Source organism: Dendropsophus ebraccatus, chromosome 14 (genome assembly GCF_027789765.1).
Source record: "Dendropsophus ebraccatus isolate aDenEbr1 chromosome 14, aDenEbr1.pat, whole genome shotgun sequence".
NCBI classification, from domain to species: Eukaryota; Metazoa; Chordata; class Amphibia; order Anura; family Hylidae; genus Dendropsophus; species Dendropsophus ebraccatus.
The window spans coordinates 9,320,441-9,342,912 of NC_091467.1; the positions used below are offsets into that span (position 1 = coordinate 9,320,441).

The following is a 22,472-nucleotide window of genomic DNA, read 5'->3' on the forward strand; positions in this document are numbered from 1 at the left end:
CACATCGCAGCCTAGGTTTACAAATTCCTGCTCAGCGAGTCAGTGGGTATTGTTCCCCAGGTTCGGATATATCAGGAAGCCAGGAGAACCTGAAAATTGGCGGCAGTCATTGAGCTGGTAACACAGTGCTGTGTGGCACAGGGACAGGTAAGTATACATTCTTTATTTTATTCCTGCACGGCTAACAGCTGGTTCAGTACAGGCTGCAGTTATTGACAAATCCCACACACATACAGACCTATGTATCTGAAACCATGCCCCCTTGTGTTCTCAAGTGGCCACATGGTGTTGCCCCTTTTGGTTTCAGAACTGTATCACAAACCTAAGGTGTTCCCATGTACCAAGGAAGCTGGACTGTCGGCAAAATCGTGCGACTTTCGTGTGTGATGACCGCTACCTCAGGTAGCAGTAGCAAATCCCCATAAAAAACCTCTCCTGCTCTGGACAGTTCCTGACATGGACAGAGGTGGCAGCAGAGAGCACTGTGTCAGACTGGAGAGAATACATCACTTCCTGCAAGACATACAGCAGCTGATAAGTACTGGAAGACTGGAGATTTTTTAAATAGAAGTGAAATACAAATCTTTAAAACTTTTTGTCACCAGTTTATTTGAGAGAAAAAGATTTGTCATCGGAGTACCCCTTTAATGTTTTCCTATTAACCTAGAGTAATACACAGTATCGCTATTCTGTTTGCTCAAAGCCAAAGATTCCGAGAAGCAGAAACCGTTATTAATTCTGAATGTGTTTCACCAATGATCCCATCTGTATGGAGCACAGCAATGTATTTACTGCTCCTTCTAGATGGATGGAGGTTGATGTCGACAAGCAGCGTAGCAGGCCTAAGGGCCACCTGGAAACCGCTGCGCACATTACCATCGCTCTCTCATCACTTTAGCTGGGAGCCGAGTTCCGTGTTTCAGGGAAGAGAAACATTTTTGCCTGTGCCGTGGAGCCGCACGTGAGACGGGAAGGAGATTTTTCTCTCTGACTGAAGGAGTAATTTGATAAATGTATTACTTATTGTATTGAAGTCCCTTATGTGCATGGACGGTCGGAAGTTACAGGTTTTACACTACTTTGTGGTCCTACAGTAATGTGAGACTTCTGAGGCCAACAATAATATAAATGTGAGCGTATATATATAATATATATTAAAAATATACATAAAGTTTTTAAATCAACTGGTGTCAAAGTTATACAGGTTTGTAAATTACTTTAATTTAAAAATCTCGAGTACTTATCAGCTGCTGTATGTCCTGCAGGAAGTGGTGTATTCTCTTCAGTCTGACACAGTGCTCTCTGCTGCAAATCCTCATAGAAAACCTCTCCTGCTCTGGACAGTTCCCGACATGGACAGAGGTGGCAGCAGAGAGCACTGTGTCAGACTGGAGAGAATACACCGATTCCTGCAGGACATAAGGCAGCTGATAAGTACTGGAAGACTGGAGATTTTTAAATAGAAGTAAATTGCAAATCTTTATAACTTTCTGACACCATTTTAGTCCCCAGAGTACCTCTTAATTGGGATATTCCCATCTTGAGAAGTTATCCGCTATCCACAGTATAACTAGCTCATCACATGACTTCTGTGGATACGAAATAACTTCTCAGGGTGGGAATACACCTTTCGTGCTGCTGTACTGACTAGTAATACGGCCATTTGGAACAGTAAGTTTGGGCAAATTTGATTCCTTTTAAATGCTGCAGCTTGGAGAAGACGGATGCATCCCTGGGATCGCTCATCTGTAAGCCCAGCATCTCCCAAACCAAGAGAAACACGTAAAATCCCTCAGGTTTGTTTTAATGCAAACCAAGTCCATTGATTTAATGGCAACTTATATTGCACATTAAAATGTAATGAGACTAATTTAGCCTCTGACGTCTGCAGCCGGAGCCTCTGACTTTATTAACATTCCCCTCATCCTCCCAGACGGCACTTGGGCTTTTTATTAAGAAGAATTTCTTCCACATAACTTCTGATCAGGCTCATATCTGCTCTGCCTGTAAATCAGATGATCAGACTCGCCTCCACCCATCACCGCCCCCACATGTAGCAGCTGATAAGTAGTGGAATTTACAAATCGGTATAACTTTGACACCAGTTGATTTCAAAACCTTTCCTTGTCAGTGTTGTACCCCTTTAAATGAAGAGTTTCGCCATAGTCCCTGAGGTGTTTGCGAATGTTAAACTTTCATCAATTCTCTTTTATTTCTACAGATCCCCTCGCAATGGGTCCTCAGAAAGCTTTGGAAACCATAGGGGCCAACCTGCAGAAGCAGTATGAGAACTGGCAGCCTCGGGTGAGTCCTCTGCCTTCTTTGCTGTGGATGAATGCAGCAGTGCTGTCTCTGGGGGGTAGTGACTTCTCCAGCCAAATGGATTAGTCTCTAAAGTTTTAGTGGTTAATTTAAAAAATGCAGAACCTTTCTATGTAATGTTGATGAGATATGTTCAAATCTCATTCAATTTGCTGCTTCTATATACAGTATATGATATATATATATGTGTGTATGTATATATAAAATCTGTGTGTGTGTGTGTGTATGTGTGTATATATATATATATATATATATATATATATATATATATATATATATATTAATTATATACTGCATTCAGTAGGGCAGGCATGGGGAAGCTTCGGCTGTCCAGGCATGATGGAAATTGTAGTTTTGCAACTGCTGGAGGGTCGGTAATAATAATTTTATTTGTATAGCGCCAACAGGTTCCGCAGGGATCCATAGATCCCTTTCCCTGTATTAGGGTAACTATACATCTAAAAACATAGCACATGACATCAGCTGCATCATGGAGAGCGCACAGGCTCTTACCTCCAGGTATATAGCCCAGCACGTGATGATGAGGAATTGCTGTATATGCAATACCCTAATATGTATAAGGTCCCTATTATAAGGGGTGATTATCGGCTGTATCAGGCCAATATCGTTTTCTGTAATAAAAAAATGATTAGTAGTGGAGCTGATCATCAACTGATTTCTGTCCTTTAAAATTTTTAAAAATCATCCTCCTATGGCTGTGCATCGCTCCGTGTAATAGGGATGTGCCAAGTGTCAAGAAAATTATGAACATTATACAGTACTTACCTCTCCATGTTCCCCACTCTCCTTTTCCTTGTTCCCCGCCCACCACAGTCGCCGCTGAAGCTTCTGAAGCCATCAATGAAGTGTCAGGCTGTTCAGCAGTTACTGGTGTTGTCCCACCTTGGTCAGTGTTTTGGCTTCAGTGGCGGTTGCGTTGAGCGGTGGAGCAGGCAGGAGGACACCAGGGAGCATGGAGAGGTAAGTATAATCTTAAAGAGCTGGAGAGCTGTAATCTTTCAAAAGAGCTGGAGAGGAGGCGGCTGAACATAACGTGCATCTATCTCCCAGACTCCAGTGCTATGGTTCACCGACCTCCGCTCTGGTTTCCGGTTGCTGTCCGTGATCCAGGTTGTGATGTGTCAGGCTCACTCAGCCAGTCAGCGGCCAAAGCGGGATCCCTGACTTCTACTTTAAGTATTTTTTGTATAAAGCAAGGGCTGCACGGACATCGCTAGTGATGTCTGTGCAGCCATTGCCGCATGTTTCTGTAGCCGTATAATGGGCTCTGTGAGCGAGTGCCGATCTAGCAGATCTCGCTTACAACAATCACCTGGCCATGTCATACCACCCCAAGTGTTTGATCATCTCACTTTTCCTCACCATTAACTACAGTAAAGCTAGACTCGAGAGCAGAGGATTTGCTATAGGAGGGGACGTTGATGTGTCGGACGTGGTATTCAGTGCATCCTGTTTGCCAGGTTTAATCAGATTGGAGTAGCCTTAGGTGTGAGATTAGAGAAAAGTGAATCAGTCATTTGAGCAGGACATCACAGAGCGCTAGCTGGCAGCCTCGTCCCACACCATGAATGGACTTCAAAGGCAATGAGTGGCGGCTGCCAAGTGCTGTACGGCCGGCTTAGCTGGGCGGTGTTCTCCAATTCATCAAGAGCGGCAGATGCTGTCAGCATTGTGTGTGTGCTCTATCTCTTTCATACGAAACACGTATTGTCTGAGGGCGGCAGCGATGCTACTCAAAGAGAATATTCTAGAACACACAGTAGAGTTCCAGGCTTGGATAATGGAGGTTGCTCGGTATAGACGCGTAATGTTATTCTGCTGCTTATGGGTGGGGGTGAAAGGCATAGGAACTCGCTGACGTCTTGTCTATGGTACACTGCCCGAGAGAGATCCATCATGTAGATAGAGAAAGCAAGACTGAACTGGGACATTGGAACTTAAAAGAGTTCTCCACTTTGATCCAGTCCGGCTTCCTGGACGATAAGCTTCCTATGTAATAAATAATCTGTGCATGCTGTCCATTTTGCAGATGAAAAGCAGCAGTGTATACTTACCATGCCTACTGCTTGTGATCCAGCATCCTGGTCTCCAGTCCTCCGGCCACTGCTGATTTTTCAGGCCCCGTATACACTGCTGCTTGTCATCTGGAAACTAACAGCACAGATCTATGTAGATCTGTGCTGTCAGTTTCAAGAGCTGCACAAATGATATGAGGATTGTTTGTGCAGCCCAGCTGCCCAATTTGTCTTGTTGATTAAAACCACTCCAGTCTCACCAACCAGCGCTCATTGATACGTACGCACATAGTATACATGGTATACTGATGGACGAACCTGCCACAAGTGGTGGATATAGCTACGGTGTATGGGAACCTTAAGGATAGAGCATCAGTATTGCACTGGAGGACGACCTCTTAAAGGGATAAAGTTCTGTCTTTGAGCTTCCTGCATACAGTGTGAATGGCTCTGGCTGTATAACCTAATGCTGCGTTTACACAAAACGATAATTGGCCCGATCGTACGATTAATGATGTCGGAGTAACGATTTTTTTTCATAACGATCAGCGTTTAGACGGTATGATATATCGTACGGAAAAATCATTTTGTGATCGCGCGCCTGCAGCCCCCTTCGCGGCCCAAGGCTACCCATTGCTGAGGGGGGTGGTTTTGATGGAATAAGGCCAGTCTGTTTCCTCTTGTTCTGGGCAACCTCTATAAAGGGGTACTCTAGCCGGGATCCTTTTTCAGCAATGCCTGGGGAAGGGGTGAGTGCAAAGAATAACATCCTAGCTCTCTGGCTCCAGCGCTGTCTTCCGCATTCTGCAGCTCTGGTCCCCTGATGTCTTGCCGCTTCCTGGTCTTGAGGTGTGTCCTGCCGTTCAGCGACAGGGTCAGGACACCACTACATCCGCTGAATGGTAAGCCAGGAAGGTAAGTGGATGATGTTTTCAACCACTGCTCTCCAGGATATTGCTTAGAAAGGGGTCCACTCCTATGCCGCTGTTCAAATCCTGCGGGCGCCCATGTGATCTCTTCAGCTCTGCACCCAGGGAGAGCGCTCTCATAGAGATGCCTTCCAGACCCTGAGTCTTGGCCTTCAATAGCCCTGGAGAAAAAAAAGAGTGGTCAGAAGAGCCGTGACGTCACGGCCGTGGGATTTAAACGTTGTCGCAGGACCAGAGCTAACCTGCGCCAATCATCATTAGTAAGTATATGTACCAGCCCAATGCTGGGGGACGAATTAAAAAAAAATTATGTGGAGAACTTCTGTAAAGTGTCACTTTTTTTTAAGAAACTATGTAATTGGGTTTATTAGGCAAATCTGCCATTATCTGCATTCAAAAAGACTTTCCCCAGGTCTCCCCCCCCCCCCCCCCCCCCCTCCCTCCCTCTCTCTCTCATCCACTGCTCTTTATGAGGAAATCTCGACTCTTTTACATCAGTCGGGCCCTGTGTAACTTATGGAGAGGGGAGGAGGGAGATTAGTCGACAGCAGAGAATCAAGAATTACACAGTGGGAGCTGTGTGAAGCCGGTATTCAGAGGTCAGAGAGGTTAGTGCTGACCTCAGAGTTGATAGCCCTGTGATGTAGCTGTAAATTAACTTTGTTGTCCTTTTTTGGTGCCTCATCTTCCTCCAGCCCTCCCCTCTCCATAAGAGAACCAAGAAGACAGGGGGGGGGGGGCTTCAAACTGCTTGTTTATGATAAAAATGCATTTTTCGGCTAATGAACCCAACTACAAAGTTTCTTAAAATCGCCTGTATTGATTGATTTCTGGAAAAAAAAAAAAAAATTAAACGACAGTGACACTTTAATATTCTCATTCAAACACTCTTGGAGCCTCAGGGAGATAGAACCGCTTCCAGACGAGTTACAGGGAAGCCGTCCTCACCGTGCATCTGTCTGCTCCATGTTCTAGTAGTAGTCACATCTCCCTTTAAGCGTTGTCTCTGCAGGTGCCCAGCAGGCCGGTGACCCCACATGGAGCGGTTTTGCACGCCTCTATGTGTAGCAGACCTCCTCCGCCCTGGGACTCAGCTGGAGTCTTTTGATCGTCGGTTTCACATATTATTTAATTGCTTCTCCAGCTTCTTTTATCAGCGGAGAAGCTGAGGAAGCCGCCCAGGGCAAGGAGCGGGTTAAGCAGAGAGTCCAGCGTCTGATCGCTCGGGTAGGGGCATCATTACAAAGCCAGGCACGTACCGCTTTATTGCACTCCACGGTGCGCTCAAGTTTTTTTTTTTTTTCCAGTTTTTTTTTCTGCAGTAATAAAGTGAAGTTGATGTGCCATCCGCAGTAAAACAACGCAGGGCGTATGGAGATTTCCCAGATTGCTTTCATGTAAATGCTTTAAACAAAGCAATTGGGCCGAGACTTCGGGACTGTATGTCATAGGGGCTGAGAATGTGAGGCAGGGACGGGTCCCGGTGGTTGCTGTCTGCAGTGTGAGCCGCCTGGCTCTGCCATATAACGGCCTTTATGTCTATAGTGTATTGTGAGATGTTGCTTAGCAATACACATAGATGGACTCCACCATTGACTAGTAATGCCAAAAGCTCGGTGAACCCGGGGAAAAGGCCACATGTGTTTATGGACCCTCGGACGGAGGATAAAGAGCAGGGAGGAGTTCCTTTAACGTGGCTCATGCTTTATTGTAGCTGTTGTTTTACTGCGCTGTATGGCTGATTTTATACATGGCAGCCAGGGAAGATTTAAAGGGACATTAAAGATGCAAAGATGGATAGGGTTGGGGGAGTAACAGGGTCTCCAGATTTAGGGGCCTATTAAACCAGGGATGGGGAACCTATGGCCCTCCAGCTGTTGCGAAACTACAATTCCCATCATGCCTGGACAGCCAAAGCTTCCCTTTGGCTGTTCAGTCATTATGGGAATTGTAGTTTTGCAACAGCTGGAGGGCCGAAGGTTCCCTATCCCTGTATTAGACAAAGCAATTTTTCAAAGATAATCTCAAACGACCACTTTGGCCAGCGAACCGAAATCATTCACCAATCGTTGGCTCTTTTCAGAGCTATTGCACCTACAGAACCTATAGGAATGACTAACAACCTGTTCTTGCACTGCGTGAAGAACAACGGCCGTTGTTGCATTGAAAATTGCATTGAAATTGATGCTCAAAAGCTGGAAATAATTGACGTCATTCTTTTAATAGCTTCCATGTGATACCACCCATGCCCTGTGGGGGCAGTGTCTGGCCAAATGCAACTACTTTTGCAGTCAGCTGATTATGAAACAAACCTTTAGGCCTCATTCACACATTCAGTTATTTTTACGGTGTGATCCGTAAAGAATGGTCCGTAATTGCATCTGCTAAAATTGTGCAATTCTCGTTAAAAATGCTGAACTGGTAAAAAAGACACGGACATCCTCAAAAACCACAGATCCAGTAGACTTCTATTGGCTGATTGTCACCGCAATCTCGATCGGCCGTGGGACACGTCCTATTTGTTCATGGAACGGACTCCGGATTCATGAAAAAGCAAAATGTGTGAATAGCAACATAGGAATCAATAGGCAAAAAGTTGATGATTGCGGACAACTGTGCAGGATGTGTTAATGCAGCCTTAAAGGGGTTATCCAGCGCTACAAAAACATGGCCACTTCTCCCCCTACTGTTGTCTCCAGTTCAGGTGCAGTTAAGCTCCATTTACTTCAATGGAACTGAGTTTCAAAACCCCACCTAATCTGGAGACAACAGTAGGGGGAAAGTGGCCATGTTTTTGTAGCGCTGAAAAACCCCTTTAAAGGAGAAGTCCGGCAAAAATGTTTAAGTATTGTATTTCCCCCCAAATGTTATACAAATCCCCAATATACACTTATTACGGGAAATGCTTATAAAGTGCTTTTTTCCCTGCACTTACTACTGCATCAAGGCTTCACTTCCTGGATAACATGGTGACGTCACTTCCTGGATAACATGGTGATGTCACTTCCTGGATAACATGGTGATGTCACTTCCTGGATAACATGGTGATGTCACTTCCTGGATAACATGGTGATGTCACTTCCTGGATAACGTGATGATGTCACTTCCTGGATAACATGATGTCACGACCCGACTCCCAGAGCTATGCGGGCTGTGGCTGCTGGAGAGGATGATGGCAGAGGGATGCTCAGTGTCCCTCAGTGTCCCCCTGCCATCATCCTCTCCAGCAGCCACAGCCGCACAGCTCTGGGAGTCGGGTTGTGACATCACCATGTTATTGGTGATTTTGGTGATATTGGTGATTTGTATAACATTTGGGGGGCAATACTATACTTTAATAATTTTTTTTGCCAGACTTCTCCTTTAAAAATCTCCAATCTTCCAGTGCTTATCAGCTGCTGTATGTCCTGCAGGAAGTGGTGTATTCTTTCCAGTCTGACACGGCGCTCTCTGCTGCCTCCTCTGTCCATGTCAGGAACTGTCCAGAGCAGCAGCAAATACTCATAGAAAACCTCTCCTGCTCTCCAGACTGGAAATAATACTACCTCCAGCAGGGCATACAGCAGCTGATAAGTTCTGGAAGACTGGATATTTTTTTTAATAGAAGTAGACTACAAATCTCTGGCACCATTTGATTTGAAAGAATTTTTATTTTTTGAACAACCCCTTTAATGTGCATGTCCAGGGCTATCTTCTCACTCTGTATAGGGTCTATATAAAAGCAATAACTGCTGATAACTATCGGCTTCTAATATTATAGGGAGTCATACAGAAATGATGCCAGACCCTGCTATATACATTGCTTCTCGTAATGAATACCTGTATAATAGAGTGCTCTGGAACAGAAAGCTGAGGTTTGTGGTGCTGTTTGGCAGGGTCTTCACACTGTTACATGGTTTGTTGTGATCCATTGCCCAGGAAGCAGACTGACCAGGCCAGGCACCATGTTCCAGGGCTCTCTATCAGTTCCGTTTACTGTCTATGCTGCCTGCACCCCGGGATGTCGTCCTGCAGGTATGGCCTGGTGGGGGGGGGAGGAGGGGATGCACTTACCAGAGACGCAGTAATAAGACTTTATATTGATTTTGCAGTTTTAAATTTCACTATATTTTCTCCATTTATCTTCTCTCCTTTTTTTTAATCTGCCGTAAGACTCCCCTCAGCCCTTCAGGTATATTTCATCTTGGCGTGTAGCTTAATAAAGTTGGGATACTGCTGGGAAAGACTAAAGTAAAGTAGTTTAAGGTAATGCAGTAGCTTTTCTCCTCGTTTCTTCTGTTGCCTTGCCCACTAAACTTGTCTGTAAGCCTAAGCCTGGCCCTATGCCTGGCCCTGTGCTTTGCCCTATGCCTGGCCCTGTGCTTTGCCCTATGCCTGGCCCTGTGCTTGGCCCTATGCCTGGCCCTGTGCTTTGCCCTATGCCTGGCCCTGTGCTTTGCCCTATGCCTGGCCCTGTGCTTTGCCCTATGCCTGGCCCGGTGCTTTGCCCTATGCCTGGCCCTGCGCTTTGTCTAAGGTAATGCAGTAGCCGTTCTTCTCCTCCTTGTTCCTTCTGTTGCCTGGCCCTGTGCTTTGTCTACCTCTAGCACAGATGGTGCATTCGTATGCCTTCTGTTTTAAATTGGACCCGTTGACTTCTATGGGAACCAATGTTCTACAAAATTAAAGACGGTATAAGTGCAAACACACGGATCTATGTTACAAATGTACGTGTGGACGACCCCAAACAAATCCATGGGCCCCTGTTTCTTTCCGTAAATCAGAATTGTGATGTGTGGCCGAGGCCTAACTCGTGCTTCTCTGCCTGTCCGACCACCTCATTCCCTTCTGATGCCCTGCCTCTTCTCTGTATACACACCTTCCTTGTACACTTGTTGCTAGAAATGCTCCTCCTCCTGATAATCTACCTGTGTAAAGTGACATGGATCAGCCAAGGATGGGGAAATGCCTGATCCTCGGCTGATCGCATCTTTTGTACTGTGACAAAATCTGTGACAGAATAGCAATGCATTTAAACGGGGGCACAAGTGATACGAGGATTGTTCGCATGGCCTGACAGCTCGATTCATCATGCTGATCTCACTGAATGGCAGACGTTTGCGGTTGTGGACGGCAGAAGATTGTTAGGTCTAATGGTCCGTTTACACAAAGCGATAATTCGCCCAATTGATGTTTTAACGATTTTGAAGCAACGATTTGGTTATTAGAACGATCAGCGTTTAGACAAATGAATCGTTTAAAAATTGTTAAAAAAAATCCTTATTGGGATCGATTTTAAGATCGGTTAAGCCTATCTCACACATAGGGGGAATCTGTGAAAGACTGTTTACACGAAGCGATATGCAAATTTTTAGCAAGCGACCAACGACGATTTGACAACATTTTGAAAGATCACAATGAACGATTTCTCGCTCATCGCCTGATCGTTGGCTGTGTTTACACGAGCCGATTATCGCTCAAATGCCATCGTTATCGTGAAAATTCGAACGATAATCACTCCGTATAAACGCACCAATATATACACATTTTACATACCCACACATATATACACACATACTGTATATACACATACACATCCGAACACACACGTATGTACACACACATATATACACACACACAAAGTAAAGGCATATCTGTGTGCAGTCAGTAGGAGACATTGCCTCTTCTCCCGGGCTGCTTGTTTTCTCTCTATAAGTACATTGTTTATTTGCTGGTGTTACACAGAAGGAAATGTTTTCTTCTCCTTCTCCCTTTATGAAGACTTCATTAGGATCGTGCACATTGTAATATGCAGTCAGCCCGGGGGTCTGCTCAGCTCTTCTATAGCACTATTAACCATTTGTGCCCCCTGTGTTATCCCTTTGCTTACAGCTGCTTGTACAGCGGATGACATACTGTAAATGAGCGTTTGTAGCCGCCGGCTCCCAGGACCCGGTCGCCGCTCTCATTCCATAACTCTCCTCGCCGCTGCAGCCTACGCTGATGAAATTTACATGAGCCGACTCCATTGCAATCTCCTGCTCTTGTTTATTTATTTGGTCACTTATTTCATTTTGTGACCTTTTCCCGGAAGGTTTATTTATGCTGCTGCCATCACGTTACGGCCATGGAGATGGATGGGGGGATTGTTTTCTCAGCCTTGGGGCCATTGCAGGTTTACAGGCTGGAGGACTTGTGTTCCTCTGACACTGTAGGAAGCCTATAGATGGGGGCTGTGGGTGCTGCCCTAGTCTGTGGAGATACAGGGTGTCGTCTGAGCCGGAGAGCTTTACGTCCAAAGGAAACAAATTGGGATGAGAGAGTATTCTATTTGCAAAAAACTGTATGAGGCCCCATGAATCTGGTGCGCCTCTTCCCCCTAGCTGTCCGGGGAAGGGGGGATGGACCAGTGCTGTCGGTGATGTGGCATCCCTGAACCACATACTCACTTCTAACTTGTGGCAGCGTTTCAGGTCACGTCCCCGACACAAGAAGTATGTCACTCGTGGGATGGAAGGGCAAAAATAATGCAGGAACGCTGTCCCGGCCAGATGAGTATGGGGTTCAGGGATGGCACACCACCAAGAGCACAGGGCCCTACCGTCCGGGTCCCGCAGCACCTGCGCGGTCGGTCGTCATAGTAGTTACGCCACTGGTTTGCGACACAGAAAAATAAGTGTGTGACATACAGTAGTCTACCAGTATTAAGTGGTCTACTCAGTCTGATAGTGGTCCAGTTTACAGCTAGTACAGCGGCCTGGGAGTCTTAGATGCATCCATGCATGCTCCCCCTGCTGTTCCCGTTCCATTTCCGTGGTGTTTGCATCACGTTGTGAGGTTTTCAGGCGCACCAAACACCCTCCCCGTTGCTGAGTAAGGGCTCCTGTAAAAAATGCTCAAATCTCCCATTGACTTTAATGGGGTTCGTTACATCATCGCACATTCCAGCATTAAAAAGTACTTCAGTATTAAAAAGTAAATAAGCAGCATTCAAGCATCTTAGTGCTCACTCAACCGTATGGGATTGGTGTGAGCTCCACCAATGTCCCGGTTACTGCAGCCTGACCTCTGTCATGATAAACAGTTTTCTATACATTTAATAGGCATTTTTTATGTAGATGTTTTAAGAATTAAAACCCTGCTTCTGCATATCACGTCCACAGCTGCCAGAAGACGTTGACTTCATCATCCAAGAAGAATGTTGATCCCCCAGCGGTATAATGTATGCGGTACCCCTTTTTGGCTATAGCGGCACCGTCATCTCTGAACCCAATTAAGTCACCCGGCGGATTTGTTTACCGTGTTTCAAAGCATTACAAGACGCTTTACATTTATAGCACCCGATGCACTCTACTGAAACCTGTCACCAATTTTTCTAAACCTGCATTGTGTAGTTGGATTAACCTTTCATGGTGGTGACCTTCATGCTGCAGTTATTTCTCTCCATTTCAGAGAGCAGCGCCATAGCTGGGCTGTTTCCAAGTAGTACACACACAGGTTCTTTCTTTCCCTTTTGGCTTTCCTGTGATTGGCCAGACGACTATGTCCCTTTTTTATTGTGCCATGACAAAGTGGCCTCCTCCCGCACCTCATATATCATGATTTACGCCTCGCAGGCGTAAATCATGATCCAAATCTACACCTGCTGGAAGTACGCCGGGCGCAGGTCGGGCGCTCGGCCATCCGGATTCACTAAGAGGTGCGCGCCTCTTAGTGAATCCTGCCAGGGAAAAAGGGGCAGGGCCTAATATAAGACCGGCATACTTGTACGCTGATCTTCATAAATCCCCCCCCCCCCCCCCCCCCTTATGTGTTTGTTTCCCCGCGACTGGAGAAAGTAAAGATCTAGGGAGTCCTGGAAAACATGGAAACAGCCATAGGCCATATGCTGACTCCGTGTTGTCCTGGAAGCCCTAGAGCAGCATCCTCCTGCTGCAGGGAATCAAATGTCAAGCGTTCGGATAACGTCGCCGAACCCAAACATTTTTACAGATCCGCTCAACACTACTGGGAAGCAATCTTTTTCCATTATCCATGACAGTACCAGGAGAAGAGGTCTGCACCCAAGGACCGGTGACCCGCAGCAGTAGAAAGACAGAGCCTCCCAACCATTTCCGTACAGAACTCTTCCATTGAAACCAAACTAACCGGTGAGAAAAAATGACAATCTGGTGGGTGGAGGTCTTCTGAAGCGGGTTGGGGCCGAGTTGTAAATCTCTTTTATATGAATGGGGTGGACTCTCTTTCTCGATGGTTGCCACCCTCGCTCTGCCCGCTCCAGCCTTCCCTAAGCAGCACCGCTAACATGGCACTGAGGAATCCTTATTGACAGTCTGGTTTGTTTATTGCACCAATTACAATGCTCATTCCCATGAATGTAGTAAGATGAAGCAGTGCCAAGCAAGATGACCGTGCCAAGACTGTTCCTAAATACGCCTGCCTGGAAGGGCTACAAGAGATTTGCTGATCACTTGGCCAGAACATCAGGGCATGGCGAGGTTGTGCTCGGTAACATTCTGGTGTTTAGTATGGATGACTTCATAAAGGATGAGAAGACCCCGGAGCAGTCACTGCTCACTATGGGCCCCAACCTTAGCTTAAACCCACCCGAGGGGCGCCCGAGCAGCTGAGGAGACACTGGTTGGGCAACAATGATTTAGGGGGTCAGTAGCATTAGAGGGGGCAGTGGTACAGTACATTAGAGGACAGTGGTACATTAGAGGGGAGAGTGGTACATTAGAGGGGACAGTGGTACAGTACATTAGAGGACAGTAGTACATTAGAGGCTAGTGGTACAGTACATCAGAGGGGGCAGTGGTACGGTACATTAGAGGGGGCAGTGGTACGGTACATTAGAGGGGGCAGTGGTACGGTACATTAGAGGGGACAGTGGTACGGTACATTAGAGAGGACATTGGTACAGTATATTAGAGGACAGTTTGTACAGTTAGTACATTAGAGGGGACAGTGGTACAGTTCATTAGAGGGGACAAAGGTACAGTACATTACAGAGGACAGTGGTACAGTACATTACAGAGGACAGTGGTACAGTACATTAGATAGGACAGTGGTACAGTACATTAGGGGACAGTGGTACAGTACTTTTTTTTTTAAACTCTTTTTATTGAAGGATAAGGAACAGACACAAACAATGTGGTATATTACATACATTATGTACATGACAGCTCAGCAGAGCAGTTATAAAGGCGTCTGTGTCCACAAATCACAAAAGAAAGCAGAAGAGGACAGTAGAAAAAAGTGGTACAGTACATTAGGGGACAGTGGTAGAGTACATTAGAGAGGACAGTGGTACAGTACATTAGGGGACAGTGAAACAGTACATTAGAGAGGACAGTGGTACAGTACATTAGGGGACAGTGGTACAGTACATTAGGAGGGTCAGTGGTACAGTACATTAGGGGACAGTGGTAGAGTACATTAGAGAGGACAGTGGTACAGTACATTAGGGGACAGTGCCACAGTACATTAGAGAGGACAGTGGTAGAGTACATTAGGGGACAGTGGAACAGTACATTAGAGAGGACAGTGGTAGAGTACATTAGAGAGGACAGTGGTACAGTACATTAGAGAGGACAGTGGTAGAGTACATTAGGGGACAGTGGTACAGTACATTAGAGAGGACAGTGCTACAGTACATTAGGGGACAGTGGTAGAGTACATTAGAGAGGACAGTGGTACAGTACATTAGGGGACAGTGCTACAGTACATTAGAGAGGACAGTGGTACAGTACGTTAGGGGACAGTGGTAGAGTACATTAGGGGACAGTGGAACAGTACATTAGAGAGGACAGTGGTACAGTACATTAGAGAGGACAGTGGTACAGTACATTAGAGGACAGTGTCATGGTACATTAGAGGGGACAGTGGTACAGTACATTAGAGAGGACAGCGGTACCATACATTAGAGGGGACAAAGGTACAGTACATTAGAGGACAGTGGTACAGTACATTGTGGGCACAGTATAGTATGGAGACAGTGGCAATATAAGAGTCACAGTTTATCCAGGGGGGCAGTGACACAGTTCATTAGGAGAAAGGCCTTACAGCAAATGGGGGCACAAAGAGGGGGTCTTATTACAGGTGAGGGCACAAAGAAGCAGTCTTACTACAGTTGAGGACACAACGACGGATCCTAACTTCTGATACAGGCATAAAGAAGGGACCTACTATAGATAGAAGCACAGAAAAGAGAAATGACTACAGATCGGTCTTCACAGAGGTCTCTGTTACTGTTTAGGGTGACTATGATAGAAAGTTTGCATAGAGGTGGTTAAGGTGTTTGGTGATTTCTGGTCGGAAGAAGTCTTCATGATGAAAAAGAAAAGGAAACCTGACCGTCTCTGATGAGAGAAGACATCACCTGAGTCACTGGATGTGTCTGCAGTGTACTTATATGGTATACAAAGCTTGTGTACAGCTGGTATCTACTTCTATTTGGTCACTGTATGGGGGAATATTGACCCCTGTGTGGTGGAGTGTAGTTCCAGTATAGTAGTAATGCTTGTGGAGTGACAGTATTATTATTATAATGTAGTTACTATGTGATTGTAGTATGTGGTCCTGGTGTGGCAGTATTATTTGTTCCTTGTATTATTAGTAATATTAGTATACAGGGTTTGGTCAGTACCAGTATAATGTCCATGTCCATATCAGGTACAGTCCAATCCAAAGCAGATTACTCTCTGGGCCAGCAGGGGTGGGGGGAACATAAAAAAGAATCTATACTTTATCTATACTCTCACAGCTGCCATTATTCTGTTCCTCCCGATCCTGCATTATCATGTCCCGGCAGGAAGTACGCACCCACCCCAGTATGTGACGTTGCAGGACCAAAGCTGCAGGAGGCCGGTCTGTGAGCAGTGACAAATCTTCAGGCCCCCTTCACACGTCCGGAAAAACCATCCCGATTTCCTATCAGGTCCTATTGTCCTATTTTTGTCCAGAATTCCGGCCCGGACACCCCATAGAAGTCTATGGGAGCGCCGGAATCACGGGCACTTTCCTGATGTACCTCAGGAAAGTGCCCGTGATTCCGGATGACTAAGAGCTTGCTGGCTTGAGTCTGGTGTATGTATGTATGTATGTATGTGTGTGTGTGTGTGTGTGTGTGTGTGTATATATATATAATCTATCCCCTGCCTTATGGCAAACCAGACACTGCCCGCTATGAAAGCCAATGTCCCCTTCAGAAAATGTTGCTTGTTGCCATCTAGTTGTCACAGCTTGCTAGGAATGAGTTTTTCAGCAGCTCCCTGGACACCATTAGTATATAGGTATATAGACACACATGCATATATATTAGATAATACTGTGCATGGTGGTGTCCTCAGCATTCACCCCTGTTCTATCACTTGCCCGGCGGCCCTGTGGGGGTTCTCTTCCTCTTGAAGTTGCCCTCCTCCTGACCTGCGGATGAGTCTATCAGAATCCGCTCACCTGCTGTGAAGCCCTCACAGGCGGCTGCGGGGGCACGTGTTGCTTTTGAAGGACATTTTCTAAAACCACAGTAAGGTGAGGCTCCGCATATCCAGGGGTTTGTCACATTGCTTCTCTCTCCTTTCCGCCACCCGTGACTTCCTCCTGTACTTTCCTTTTTTAATTACCTAGTGAAGTGTCCGCAGTACATCAAAGCAAGTGCAGATGTGACAGCGAATGGAGAGGGGCATGAAAGCCGCCAAACACTGATCCTCATTACTGGCTAACCTGTTACCTGTCACTCCCGCTTGTACAGCTCTGCCGGTGACGGCCTGGGAAAGGGGGGGTATATTGATTTGCTGCTTGTGGCTAGCTGGGCTCACACAGAACATCCATTGTGGCATATAGTACTCACATAACCTGAGGGGCTGATGAGAAAGAGTTTGGCCTGTAATTCACCTCCATGGTGAAATGCCGTGATTAAAGATTAAAGAAACTCTGGACCAGAATATGTTAAAGGAGTACTCCGGCGAAAATCAACTGGTTTCAGAGATCTACTTAGATTTGTAATTTACTTATATTTAAAAATCTCCATACTTCCAGTACTTATCAGCTGCTGTATGTCCTGCAGGAAATGGTGTATTCTCTCCAGTCTGACACAGTGCTCTCTGCTGCCACCTTTGTCCATGTCAGAAACTGTTTTCTATGGGGATTTGCTTCTGCTCTGGACATATGCTGGCATGGAAAGAGGTGGCAGCAGAGAGCACTGTGTCAGACTGGAGAGAATACACCACTTCCTGCAGGACATACAGCAGCCAATAAGTACTGGAAGACTGGAGATTTTAAATAGCAGTAAATTACAAACCTATATAACTTAGTGACATCAGTTGATTTGAATAAAAAAAGATTTTTGCTGGAGCGTGCCTTTAAGATGTCCGCAAATAGAAAGGGTTGTCCACCACTCAACTATAAGCTTCTCAACTGAGCCAGGATGGATGTTGGGTGGCATGTGACCAGGGCGGGGCTTTAGGGGGCTCACACCCCCATGCCCTACACGGGGGCCCCCTGCATTTAGTGTCCATTATGGATCAGGTACCTCGGTGGCCGCCTATGGTGCCGAGTTTAGAGACGATAGAAGCCACCTTGGTTTCTTACATCTACACTGACACTATCTTCCATGTTCTAGTGAAGGTGTTCGCTTTGTGTGTCTTACCTTTAAAAAATCTTAACAAATGGCTTGAGGAAAGCGTTTATTCACTGCGGAGCATGAAATCAATGCGGCTCTGTCCTGATAAGATCCCGTCATACTTAATCACCGCTGTCTTGGCCGCTCGTCTTCTCTATATTTTCGCTCTAGATCTGCGCCATCAAGTGTTGCTCTGTAGCAAATGTCATTTGTCTTTAACTCCACCGTGTCGGCGTCTGGCACAAAGCACAAGACGTTCTCTAATTTCTTGCTCATTTTCTTCGCCGTCGTCGCAGGTTGACTTTTCCGGAAGTTTCTGTAGATCAGACAAATGTCACATCTTATAGTTAGCGGGGGATTTAGTCCGTTTGTTAATCCCCCTATAAGTCTCTTGGCATATGCAGACCACCTTTCCTGTAATCCCATCTGAATGCAGAGGTAGCACTTCCTATATCCCTCCTGTAGGGGGCAGAACAGAGCTTATGGCTTATACTTTCCTTAGGTGTCTTACAGAGAGAACAGGTTTCTGGTACATTTATTTGGCTTCACGGAGTTGTCTCGTAAAGAAAGCCCATCATGTGGACATATGGACGTCATATAGGCCATTGCCACTCTAAGGACCCTTCTGGGACCAAGAATAGAGAGCTGTTCTGGTTACTCCAACCATACATGCATTGTATCAATGACCCCCATAAAAATACTGCAGAGGCAATGTCAACATCCAGTCTTTAAAGGGATTGTCTGGGGAAAACTCTAACTCGGCCGTGCTGGGGGGGGGGGGGACATCTTAGTAATGTATTCTTTCCTCCCTGTCGCTCCCCGCCGCTAACAATTCTTTAGTCGACCACTCTGCACCTCAGGTCCTGTTCCCATAGGAAATGACCGGTCTGCATACATGGACAACTCCTATTAAAGGGCTATTTCTGGGGCTATGTACCCTTTATAATGTTTTTTTTTTTTCCTATTGTCCATATGTATCTAAATAAGGAAAATGAAGCACAGCAAATCATGTTCACCTCCATGGTAACAGACTACAAACTAATTATGCGTAGTCAGATCCTATAGTAATAATGTAATCTAGTTGTTCATTAGATAAAATGCATATGGTAGTACCAGAAGACTCTGAGATGAGAGATCTGACTACACCGGGTTTGTTTGTAGTCTGTTACTATGGAGATGCATAGTTCTTTATATCAGCTGTGTTAACTAAACAAACACTGACAGGTCAGATCTCCACTGATCATGCATTGGGGCCATCCCAGTCATGTGCTGCTAACTTATCTGATGGGGACAAATCTTTCAAAGTAGAAGTCCTACCTTCCTGGCTTCGGTGCTGGGGTCCACTGTCCTCCGGTCCCTGGCCTCTTCTAAGTGGGGACCCTCCCAGGTCGTGACGTGTCAGGCTCGCCGAGGCAGGACCCCAGCGCTAGAGCCAGGGAGGTAGGTGCATGTTATGTTCAGCTGTCTCCTCCCCGACTCTTTTGAAAAAATGTCTGACCCCGGACTTGTCCTTTTAAGCTCTGCATTTTTCTATCATACAGTTCCTAAACTCATTAGGATCTCTGCTTGCTGTCAGTCAGTGAAAACGTTCTTGTGTACTGATGGGAAGAACAGCATGGTATGCTTCATTGTTGTTCCTGTCAAATGTGTCAGCAGCTCTGAGGATGATGTGAACACAGTATGGACACTTTGTCCTGCAACAAGTGGTGTTTTCTCTCCAGTCTTCCAGTACTTATCAGCTGCTGTATGTCCTGCTGTAGTGGTGTATTCTCTCTAGTCTGACACAGTGCTCTCTGCTGCCACCTCTGTCCATGTCAGGAACTGTCCAGAGCAGCAGCAAATCCCCATAGAAAACCTCTCCAGCTCTGGACAGTTCCTGTCATGGACAGAGGTGGCAGCAGAGAGTACTGTGTTAGACTGGAGAGAATACTCAGCGCCCTAACTGATAATAAGACACATACATATAGAGTAAGAAAAGCAACATTTGATGTAGATTTGGGGAATGTATTAAATATGTGGCGGAGTTCTCCTTTAGCGCCACAGGGATCAGTGCACCGCTCTATACCTTGAATCCGCTTCATCTCGGCTGTCTGGCGGCTTTTGATTATCCTGCAGAAGCCTCCAGAACATTGAATCAGCATTCTCCATTCTTCTTCTTGCGGAGTGATTATGAGTGATCTAATAGTGTACGATGTGACCCATTCACCCGTCCTGTGTGGCACTGCAGGGTGTATAGTGCCACCCCGCTCCCGGTAATGGTGCTGTTTAAATGCATTGTTCTCTGGACCGGAGTTTCCGTCAGATCTGGAGGCGGCTGATTCTTCTGCGCTTTGTAATAATTATGAGCGGAGCAGAATATCTGTAGAATTGTAATTGATGCTCCGACCTAAGCAGGTGACATGTTAGTATGCTGGTCATGTGATCATAGCCCAAAGCCAGGTAGTCGCCAGCACATGCAGCTGGAAATATGGAACCAGGGGTTTTGTCTTGATTGGAGAACACAGAAAGGTCCCACTGTGGCAGGGACACCAAGAGGTACTAGTTAAAGGGGTACTCCGGGGGAAAAAAGGATGAAATCAACTGGTGCTAGAAAGTTATACAGATCTGTAATTTACTTCTATTTAACAATCTCCAGTCTTCCAGTACTAATCAGCTGCTGTATGTCCTGCAGGAAGTGGTGTATTCTCTCCAGTCTGACACGGTCCTCTCCAGTCTGACACGGTCCTCTCTGCTGCCACCTCTGTCCATGTCAGGAACTGTCCAGAGCAGCAGCAAATCCCCATAGAAAATCTCTCCTGCTCTCTCCTATATAATGCAGCAGGATGTTACAGGGATGGATGATTATATATATATTATGTAATAGTAATGTTCTCCTGTATAATGGAGTAGAGTTATCCCAGTCACATCGGCTGTCCTGAGCGGTTAGTTCTCCCTACCCCTTTGTCCTCGGCAGAGTATGTGGGTTATTTCTGCAGGATGGGGGATGTGATTGAGAGTCCTCTGTGCACTGCGGTGAGTCCAGGCTATAAAGGTGAGATTAAATAGCGTTTTGTGTGGCAGCATCCTGGAAATTATACTCTATATTACTATTCTTATTAATCATATTTGCCAGGCGGCTCGGGGGAGGCTTCTCCTCACTATATTTCATGGCGTGCGGCGATACAGGCTGCGTGTAATGGCTGGTAATGAGCAGCTCTTAGAGGGTTTCTGATCCTTACTGCCTGTGTGTACTCATTTATGGAAGGAAACGTGGACGCTCCCAAGATATATGGTGCAAGGTCAATCTTGGTCTTCTAGATTTTTAACATACTCCAAAAATGTGTAAGGAGCTTGTGTCATTTTTTTTCATTAAAAAGAACTTATTTTTTGAGTAAAACAGTGCAGACCCTCTGTATATGGTAGGTAGCTGCTATACCCTGCTATATCCCTGTGTGCTCCCCCACTAGTATATAGGCCCCCTGTGTGTTCTCTCAGGGGTATTTAGCTCCCCTGTGTGCTCCCCCACTTGGATATAGACCTCCTGTGTGCTCCCCCACTTGGATATAGACCCCTTGTGTGCTCCTCCAGTAGTATATAGACCCCTTGTGTGCTGCCCCAGTAGTATATAGACCCCTGTGTGCCTCCCCAGTTATATATAGACCACCTGTGTGCCTCACAAGTAGTATATAGACCCCCTGTATGTTCCCCCAGTAGTATATAGACCCCCTGTGTGCCCCACCAGTAGTATATAGACCCCTGTGTGCTCCCCCAGTAGTATATAGCCCCCCTGTGTGCTCCCCCACTTGGATATAGACCTCCTGTGTGCTCTCCAAGTTGTATATAGACCCCATTCTGCTGCCCCAAGTAGTATATAGACCCCCTGTGTGCTGCCCCAGTAGTATATAGACCCCTCTATGAAGCCCCAGTAGTCTATAGCCCCCCTGTGTGCTCCCCCTCCCATATAGTATATAACACAATAAAAAAAACACTTATACTCACCTGGGTCCGGGCGTCTCCTCTTCTCTTCACTCTTGTGGCCGCAGGAAGGGTTTTCCCTGCGATCACAAGAGGCCGCACTCCCCTTGTTCTGGCGCCGATGCTCCAGTAATGTCACTAGAGCGCTGCCACCACAAGGACAAAGCTGCCACTTGTGACTGCAGGGAAAACCCTTCCTGCGGCCACAAGAGTGACTGACAGGAAGGGGGCCAATGTCTCCCACCCTGTCAGTGCTGCTGCGTGTAACTATGAGCGCTCATTACGAGTGCTCATAGTTACAGTTTAGATGGCAGCAGCGAGCTGGGCAGCAGCCCTGTCCAGCGGTCTTGAGCACAAGAGCGGAGCGTGGGGGCCCCCTGGATGTTGGGGGCCCCAAGCGATCGATTGGGGTGCTTGGTGCCAAAGACCGCCACTGTTCATACTTGTGTTGTTTGGGGACAGCCTTCTCTGCCAGTGGTGCCGGCTGGGTATTGGTGGGGCATTTTGGGTTTGGTCCTTTGACATGGGGGTTCCAGGGCCATTCCGTGGCCTCCCTTCCCTGCATGTGCACGATTTGCGGGGTTGGCGGTCGCTGACCGACGCAATGTGGAGCGTAGGGACCCGTGTGAA

The 22,472-nt window shown here is 46.4% G+C and overlaps 1 protein-coding gene across 4 annotated transcripts in view; it reads left to right on the forward strand.

Moving 5' to 3' along the window:
• Positions 1-22,472, forward strand: part of RPTOR (regulatory associated protein of MTOR complex 1) — a 192,068-nt gene that overhangs the window by 56,936 nt on the left and 112,660 nt on the right. For all 4 annotated transcript variants that reach the window (XM_069953866.1, XM_069953868.1, XM_069953867.1 and 1 more), the window contains exon 3: positions 2,222-2,304. In XM_069953866.1, coding sequence (XP_069809967.1) covers positions 2,222-2,304 — 83 coding nt within the window. The remainder of the gene's footprint in view (positions 1-2,221; positions 2,305-22,472) is intronic.